Source organism: Prunus persica, chromosome G1, assembly GCF_000346465.2.
Source record: "Prunus persica cultivar Lovell chromosome G1, Prunus_persica_NCBIv2, whole genome shotgun sequence".
Lineage (NCBI taxonomy): Eukaryota > Viridiplantae > Streptophyta > Magnoliopsida > Rosales > Rosaceae > Prunus > Prunus persica.
In genome coordinates, this window is record NC_034009.1 from 26,461,237 (window position 1) to 26,471,211 (window position 9,975).

General features: G+C 35.8%; 1 protein-coding gene across 1 annotated transcript; it reads left to right on the plus strand.

The window, feature by feature from the left end:
- LOC18789518 (polygalacturonase 1 beta-like protein 3) lies at nucleotides 7,717-9,669 on the plus strand (the record flags this gene model as incomplete). Its single annotated transcript, XM_020556327.1, has 1 exon — nucleotides 7,717-9,669. A coding segment is annotated over one exon (1,827 nt), but the record flags the coding sequence as incomplete, so codon positions are not given.

Consider the following 9,975-nt stretch of genomic DNA (forward strand, 5'->3'; position numbering starts at 1 on the left):
TTTGGGTTTGAACCTCTGGCTAAGAAAGGTTAGCCCATGATTGCAGCTCGAGTTAGTTCATTTTTAATTAATCAAATTAAATATCTAATAATTCATTTTTGTTTATTTATTTATTTTTACATTTGGAATATTATTAGTTACTAGCCTCTCTGCACGCGCTTCTGCGCTTGCGAGAGGTTTTTTTAAAAAATAAGTAAATTTATTTTAGAATTAAAAAAGATAATGGGTAGTTGTGTTCCATAAAAATAGGATCCATTATCTACTTTTTCTTTTTCTTTTAATTTTTTTAAGTATGAAAAAGTGTGAATTTACCATATTATCCTCATTTAATTAATAATTTGAATTCTTAATGTTTGCATTAACCAAAGGCATTTTCTAGTATTTTGAATGTTTCACCATTCTCTGCCTTTTGCTTTATATATATAGATGATATATGATCCTTAGTAAATGTTTATATTGCTTCCCCAATAATTGGATGCCAAAACTAATGGAGCAATGTGTTTAAGCTAGTTATATATTATTATTATTATTATTGTTTATGTTAATTAATATTAAATAATTTAGGGTTTGTTGGTGAATTGTCCATTTTAATTAGAAATACGACTTGTTCTCCTACCTCCTCTACTACAGCCACTAGAGCTTGTTCCCTTCCCTATTATACCACTGCCACTCTTTTCCTAAAGTCAGTTTTTACAAGGCAAATCTCTTAGACCCGTTTTCGAAGGCCAAGATCAATTATGGTGTTGCCATCTATCACATGGATACGTTTGCTTGGAGGTCGACTCATAAATTTTTTATGACTCTCGATTCGGGCTCAGGTCAGATCGAGGTGTGCCACTTGATATTCCTGAATGATATGACTTGGACTATTGATGATTGATGATCGAAGGTTAGTCGTTGAGGTAATATGGATTCGAACCTATGGCCAAGAAAGGTTAGCCTATGGCTCGAGCTCGAGTTAGTTCATTTATCTATATATATAAAGCAAAAGGTAAAGAATAGTAAAACATTTAAAATACAAGAAAATGTCATTGGTTAATGCAAATATTAAGAATTGAAATTATTAATTAAATGAGGATAATATGGTAAATTCACACTTTTTCATATTTAAAAAAATTAAAATTAAAAGAAAAATAAGATAATCGATTCTATTTTTATGGAACACAACTACCCATTATATTCTTTAATTCTAAAATCAATTTAAGTTTTTTTTAAAAAAAATCCTTTCGTAGGCGCGGAAGCGCGCGTGTAGAGAGACTAGTATATATAAAGCAAAAGTCAGAGAATAGTTAAACATTCAAAATACCATAAAATGCACTTGGTTAATTCAAACATTAAGAATTAAAATTATTAATTAAATTATGATAATATGGTAAATTCACATTTTTTTCATATAAAAAAATTAAAATTAAAAAAAAATCAGATGATAGGTCATACTTTTATGGAACATAACTACCTATATTATATTTTCTTAATTCTAAAAATAAAATAAAAAGAAAAAAAGAAAACCAATTGACACATACGTGAGCGTGTGTCAAGGGACTAGTTTTTAATTAATCATATTAAGTATGTAATAAGCCCTTTTTTTTTTTTGCTTTCTACATTTGGAATATTATTAATTATGATACATGATCCTTAGTACATGTAACATGTTTATGGTTCTTCCCCAACAATGTGTTTAAGATATATATATATATATATTATTGTTGTGTTTATCTATATATATAAAGCAAAAGGTCAAGAATGGTGAAACATTCAAAATACCAGAAAATGTCATTGGTTATTCCAAACATTAAGAATTGAAATTATTAATTAAATGAGGATAATATTGTAAATTCACACTTTTTCATATTTAAAAAAATTAAAATTAAAAGAAAAAGTAGATAATGGATTCTATTTAAAATAGAACACAATTACTCATTATCTTTTTTAATTCTAAAATAAATTTAAATTCCTTTCGCAGGTGCAGAAGCGCATGCGGAGATGCTAGTGTTAAATAATTTAGAATTTTTTGGTGAGTTGTCCATTTTAATTAGAAGTACGACTAAATTCCGCATGAAAAAACAAAAAAGCAAAAGTATCAGAAACAACATAAAAACGTTGAGAAAATTTCAAAAATAAAATGTTAATGATCATGGCATATGTGTTCAAATTTCTTCTCCTCCAATATAATTCGTATAATAATCATCTCTAACTCTACGTAGGTACATACAAACATAAGGCGATGGGCAATTTGGCAATGTTGCTAAAAGATGAGGTGGTCCAAGGGGCCACACGGTTTCTACGGGTGTTGTGTAATGTGGTGGGAATTAGAAAATGCCATGACCCATGACTCATGAGGGCCAGCTGTAGTTGGTGTTCTTATTTTTGTTTATGGGAAAAAAAAGAGTCCATATTCCTGGACCTTCACAATTTAACCCCCAACAATTTACAGGATATGTGGCAAAGTTTTTGGCTTTTCGATGCCACCCAACACAAGGTTTTGTTTTATATAACATATCCTTTTCATTTTTCGGCCTTGGTAATTATGATTAATGATATTTTTATATATATTATACAAACGATATTGGGAATTTGGGGATTTGGATATATGAGTTATGGCGTAAATACAACTGTTCTCAATCACTTGTGTTATAAACCGCTTGCATAATATAATTATGATAAATAATGTATGTTTGAAAATTTTTTTTTAAAAAAAACATACATATATATGACTTGAAATCCAAGCTAACAAAGAAAGCAAACATGATGGTGCCAACTAGGGAAGGCTGCAAACAAACCCAACTTGTGGGCGTGCGTGATTGTATGTTTAACTATTCTTTAATGTTTCTTTTTGAACTTTTGGAAGAGGTTCATTACATATTTTGTTTTATGCTTTGTCAGGGTGTTTTGTATAAAATCAATGAAAGAATAATGAAGATATTATATTGCCTACCATAATAAAGTGATAGGGAAATGAAATGAAATGAAAGCAAGTTTTTTTTCTTCTTTTTCAATCTGGAATTATATCTAATTTCTAAACTAAAGGATACAAGGCTAATTATTAGTAATATATTAATTATAGGATGAACCCTTTTGTGTATTGAGTCATTGATCCACTTGAAATTAGGTTTGAATATTGGCTTAATGTTGACGTTGATGCACAACAACTATCATGGAAAGCGAAAGTATATGGCAGATACTATGATCAAGGTTTAAATTCAAACGCTATTCAGTAAGTAAGTTAATATAATATTAAGCGAATACGCGTATGGATTTATTCCACAAATATCATCTCATGATTAAGATCGTTCATTTTTCAAGTCAACATTCAAGAATCAGCCTTGCTTTTCAAGCGTATGACATAGATGGCTCTTCCTACTCTGTACTGATCTTCTCATTGAGGTCAACTTATAATGCTACACTTGTTACAAATAATGTTAATAATAATTCATAAGTGAAGCTAGTCTATAATTAATGGACCATTCAAAAGGACCTCTTCCTTTTAACTCCTCCACGACAGATAGATACAGATTTGTCACACTGCAGGGGAGACATTTGTTTTTATGAAATGTAAATTATAAGAGTACTTTTCTTTCAAGTTTCAACCAAACAAGTACCAATGTCCTAAATACCAATAATATTTCATCTCGGTCGGCAAGATTGATCTGATAGAAAAGTAATATAACCTAGATTTCACTTGGACATTTTGATTAAGCTTAAACATCTTCGTTTTTCTGTATTTCGGATCCATGCGAAAAAATTGCCCTTTTGCTCTCGAGTTCGATTAAGTTAGTTAGATGGGAGCTTTAAAGGAAGAGGTTGGGATTTTCTCAACTTCCGAGTTGGATATATAGGAGGACCACAGACCAGACAAACCAAGACCATCCCTAGTTGCCATAAATTTGGTAGCTACGAAACAGAGCAGCCGTTTAGAAAGCCCCTATGCTTGGGGAAGCTCTACATTTGCTTTCCCAACATATCATTAAACATATGCCCAAATTTTGGACATTGATCAATCAGACCAACCACTCTCTGCAATATCATAAATTTCACAAGGCTGAAAAATCCCATTTCACTATTTTTTTCCACTTTTTCCCTCTCTTTTTTATTTGACTTGCTGAATCTTCCAACTGGTATTATCAATTATGACTCTGTTTTCTTGTGTAGGTCTGCTGAAAAACACAAAAAACAGAGGGAAGTTAATGAAATTCAAGAGTGAGTGAGACAAAATATCATAATTCAACCCCTTTAGGGGGTTCTTCTTCTTCTTCTTGTTCTCATTACATATTGTTGTTGTTCTCATTACATATTGTATATGCAGAGAGCTTCTATTGAGGGATCCTTCAAATAAGCTTATTTGAGGGACACCGCTTGTAGGCCCCACTCCGGATTGTATTTCACTAATCCAAACCGTCTATTTTGTACATACTCATTCAAAGATCATCTCAACAAAAAATCACTTGAATCCGATATTATTTGACCACTCAATTAAGCTATTGAAATTTTAGCATTTTCTTGAAGCATCGTATTCATTGATTTTGTAAGACACAATTGGATGTCGAAATGGTTTTCGATTTGTCTAATTTTTTGTAAGGATGATCTATGAATAAAGACCTAAAAAATAGATGGTTTGGATCATTGGGAAAAAAATTGTAGGGTACCCTAAGGGGCGTCCCTCAAATAAAATTATTTGAAGGATCCCTCAATAGAAGGAGACTGTTGTATATGAGATATATCGATATATCCAACTGAGGATGAAAAGACAAAATTGCCATTGGATAAGAAAAGCAGAACAGCTGGTGAAGGGGCACTGGGGCAGGGTGAGAGCGAGAGCACAAGTAGTGTAAAGATGGTGGTGGCTAAAGATCATGTTGGTTGCTGCAACAGGGCTGGGCAAAACTGCTTTAATGGTTTTTCATTCTGAGTTGTTTTCTTAGGTCAATCTCAGCAGATTCCCAGACCCAGAGAGGATTGAATGCAACTGACTGCATGTTATAGATAGACTTCCATAACTCCTGTCTCTCTGTGGTGGGTGAGTGATGTAACAAATATATGTTAATAAAAATAAAAAATAAATCAAAATTTCTTCATCAATTTCCTTGTTAAATCTTGGTCCATACACGAGTTCTTGTACTTCTGTTTTAGCTAGTGAATAACCTGCTCAAAGTCAAAGACAGGCCTAAAATGGTGATATCCAGCACAATTTATGTTTCCAAGTCTTTAGAATGTTAGTTTGATTGGTGATCAAAAGGGTTGCCAAAGCATGTATAATTTGGTCAACTAAATAAGATTATAAAACACCATTTATGATTAAATAAAGTGCAAATTGTGCACATCTTATCCAAGAAGAATTGGAGATGAGTAGATGAGCATAGAATATTTAAAAAAGAAATTCTTCCAATACTCTGCTGGTTATTATGTCTAATATTCCATGTTGTGCATCTCTGTGTTCCCCATTAATGATTACATATATCTTCTTTTTCCCTTTCTTTCTTTTTTAATGTATTAAAGATAAGAAAGAATTACAAAGTATATGTTATGAAAACATATTGAATGATATCGGGAGGCTCTCATACCATGAAAAAGTCATCATCTAAATGATATTGGGAGGCTCCCCCTTCTGTACAAATATGTCTTTATGAATTAAACATAATAAAGAATTACAAAGTATATGTTATGAAAACATCTTGAATGATATCGGGAGGCTCTCATACTATGAAAAAGTCATCATCTAAATGATATTGGGAGGCTCCCCCTTCTTTACAAATATGTCTTTATGAATTAAACATAATAAAGAATTACAAAGTATATATTATCAAAACATCTTGAATGATATCCGGAGCCTCTCATACCATGAAAAAGTTATCATCAAAATGATATTGGGAGGCTCTCTCTTCTTTACAAACATGTCATCAGCCCGGTAAGCACCGACTAGTATGCATGCTATCAAGTTCAAATTCGAAAGGAGAATGAATACCATTTCAACCCCGATTCCAAATAGTTTAGATCCCGTTTGATGCCCCTTGGTTGATCTACTGCTTCGTTCAATGATTTTGCCCATGGCATGCTCTTCACTTCTGTAATGCTTTACTCTTTATACTTTGAAACTTTTTGGAACAGTTTGGTCAGGAATCTATACGTTTAACTTAGATTGTTACTGTCTGTTTGGGTATTTGTGGTTGCCATGCATGAAGACAACTTGCATAAAGGGAAAGCAACAAAATGAAAAATGAAAAAATGATTGTTATCTTTAAATAAGATTACGAACTTTTAATTGAACTCTGGTGTTAGATTAAGCATTGATTTTAGTCATTTATCAAGTTTTTTTAAAATATAATATTGTAGGTACGTTGTATGTACAATCATAATGATGCACCTAATCAAAATCAAAATCCAATATATCCACTTGGACTCATTTAAATAAAACATTATGAAAATCCAAATTCCCGTTATTTTCTCTTGGATCATTACTTAAACTAACGAGTCCGAACAAGCCCATAGTTCGTCGTTTTGCAAGCCCACCTTTGAGATACGGCCCGTGCTGTCCAGCTCTTAATTGTCTCTGTTTTACACTGTGAAGTTTGAACAAAGCAACAACTATTTTGAGCCTGCAAGGAATCTTGAGAGAGGAGTCTTTTTTGGGAAATTTTATTGAAGCAAAGAGTACAAAATAGGGAAATCTTTGGACTGTCTTTTCTTTTAATACAAGCGATAGTACAAGGGGAAGGAGGCTTTCGACACACATTGACACTACTACAGTATTATGAGAATTCATACCTGAGAGCACGAGTCTGCAAATTAATGCCATTTTTTCATTAAACTAGACCCTATTGACCTTTGGACTATTTTTATAAATTTGAGGTTCAAAGTAAATACCAAGAGATAAAAAGGTAAGTCGAATTTGTTCATGTGCCAGCATTATTTTGTGAATCACCCTAAGTGTAGAATTTGAATTTTTGTGCATTATCAATATCTTTATTTGTATATCTAGCTGCAAGATTAACCATTAAATGTCTGAGATTATAATCTTAACATTACAGCCAAATGCAAAATTATATTCTTCGTCTCTACAATTTGAGAAATAAATTGTACGCTTACCTTTTGGATCAACCTAAATTATTCAGGGAGATCTTAAACCATGTACGAAAACTTCCAATAAAATAAAAAAGTGCATTCATGCTTGATTTCCTGTTATTAGTGCTTAGCTTTGATCACAAGCATAATATCAAAATATATAATAAGTATAGAATCTAGTTTCTTCCTGCAAAATTTATCCTCGAAGCCATATAAATACACTCTGAAAACCCCCCAAAGAATCCACCAACCTTTTCAACCCTAGCTCTCTCGCTTAGGTTGCCCAGAGCTCAAGAAATATATCAAAAAACAAGAGGGAAAATTATGGAGCAGCACAATCAACAAACCCTAGTGACTCCTCTAGTCTCTCTGTTCTTCATCTTGTTATCATCTCTAAATGTAAGCCATCTCATATTCTCAATTCAGATAATACTTTTTCTTTTTTGTTGGTGTTGTTTCTTAGAGAAGATTGGGTTGTTATTCGCATGGTGGGCATGTTCTTTGCACCAAAGTTCGAATTTTCTCTCCGTAGATTAAATTAATTTAAAATACTTTAAAAGGTTTTATTTTTTATTTTTGTATGAATTGTTAATCTTATATTACGCATTTATTTTATTTTATTTTAGTTGTATCATTGAATTCATTCTTTGATTCGTATTTTATTCATCCTTTCACAAACAACGTTATGTCCAAATCCAGGTTACTTTCGCGACGGCCAGCTCAGGGGAAAGCCCATTTACGCCCAAGGCCCATCTGATTCGGTACTGGAACAAAGCGGTCCAAAACGACGCACAGAAACCATCGTTTCTGCTCTCAAAGGCCTCGCCATTGACCGCAGTCGACTCGGCGGCTTTTGCACAACTCGCAGCTCAGAACGCTCTCTCGACTCGGCTGCAGGAGTTCTGTTCTTCCGCCAACCTCCTCTGCTTCCCTGATGTGGGCCAGAGCCTCGAAAATCATGACGGCGACACGAACTTCACCGCCTACTCGACCAAGAACTTCACAAACTACGGGACGGCTCGATGGGCAGGAGTCGACTCGTTCAAGAACTACTCAGTCGGCGACACTTCGCAAGTCGACTCATTCAGGCGTTACAGCCGCGACTCAGTCAACCACACGGATGATTTCAACAGCTACGGCCCGGAAGCCAACCTGGTGGACCAGAGCTTCAACAGCTACGCCACCGGAGCCATAGCAGGAACTGGGGAGTTCAAAAACTACGCCGACTCGGTGAACGTTCCCAACCTCCGATTCAACTCGTACTCGGATGATTCCACAGGGCGGGCCCACGCCTTCACTGCCTACAGTGAGAACGCCAACGCCGGCGACCAATCATTTACAAGCTACTCCAAACACGGAAACGGGGCCCCGAACGAGTTCACAGGCTACGGCACGGACGCAAATTCCGTCGGATCCGGGTTCACGGGTTACAGCGAGGCGGTGAATGGCGCCGATGACAAGTTCAATAATTACGGAAACGACCAGAACAATCCGCAGAACAAGTTCAAGAGCTATGGCGACAGCAGCAATGCGGCAGTGGAGACTTTCACCAGCTACAGAGACAGTGCCAACGTGGGTGACGACTCGTTTCAGTCGTACGCCAAGAACTCCGACGGCGAGAAGGTCAATTTCGTCAATTACGGCAAGTCGTTCGAAGTCGGGTCGGATAAGTTTACCGGGTACGGTAAGGGTGCCCGTGGAGAGTCTGTCGGGTTCAAGATCTACGGTGTGAACAATTCTTTCTCAGACTACGCAAAGAATGAGAGCATAACGTTCAAAGGCTACACAAAACTCAGTGGCAGTTTGGTAAAAAGGAGGGTTGAGCCGGGCAAATTCTTCCGGGAGTCCATGCTCAAGAAGGGGATAGTGATGCCCATGCCTAACATCCAAGATAAGATGCCCAAAAGGTCGTTTTTGCCCCAGTTCATTTCTTCAAAATTACCTTTTGCCACTTCCAAAATTTACGAGCTCAAGCGAATTTTCCAGGCGCCTGATAACTCCACCATGGAGAAGATCATGCTGGACGCCTTGGAAGAATGCGAGAGAGCTCCGAGCGCTGGCGAGACAAAACGCTGCGTTGCGTCGGCTGAGGATATGATCGACTTTGCAACCTCAGTTCTAGGCACAAACGTCGTCGTTCGCACCACGGACAACGTCAACGGATCAAGCCACGAAGTTTTGATTGGATCGGTCAAAGGAATCAACGGCGGAAATGTCACGAAGTCTGTGTCTTGCCATCAGAGCTTGTTTCCTTACCTATTGTATTACTGCCACTCTGTTCCTAAAGTTCGGGTTTACGAAGCAGATCTCTTGGACCCGATTTCCAAGGCGAAGATTAATCATGGAGTTGCCATCTGTCATTTAGACACGTCAGCTTGGAGTCCAACTCATGGGGCTTTTGTTGCTTTGGGTTCAGGTCCCGGTCGGATTGAGGTCTGCCACTGGATTTTCCAAAATGATATGACTTGGGCTGTGGCTGACAGATGATGATGCATGGATGCCTTTTTTTATAGTGATTTTGGGTAGATTTAGGTGATTTAGGTTCGAGCCTCTGGCTAACCTCCATTTAATTTCATTTTTAATCAATTATTTTTTTAATTAAGCATTAAGTAATCACCATATTGTCATAATGAATTGAGCTGTGAACATTTGCAATTATCACAAGTGAATGAAATATTGAACACCAATATTCAAGCTGCGGAATTCATGGACACAAAGAGACTGAACTCAAAAGGGTTTTTGCAGAAGATGAAGAAAATTGTAGGGTTCGTCTCGCACAGTTAGCCGCCAACCATGTCTATTTTCCTGTTTCCCAAAGCTCAAAGCTTTCTTTGTTCCTTCCTGGACTGGAAGTCAGGAACCGATTTCCCAGACAAATGAAACTTTGTGGGCTGAGTCTAACAACATATATGGATCAAA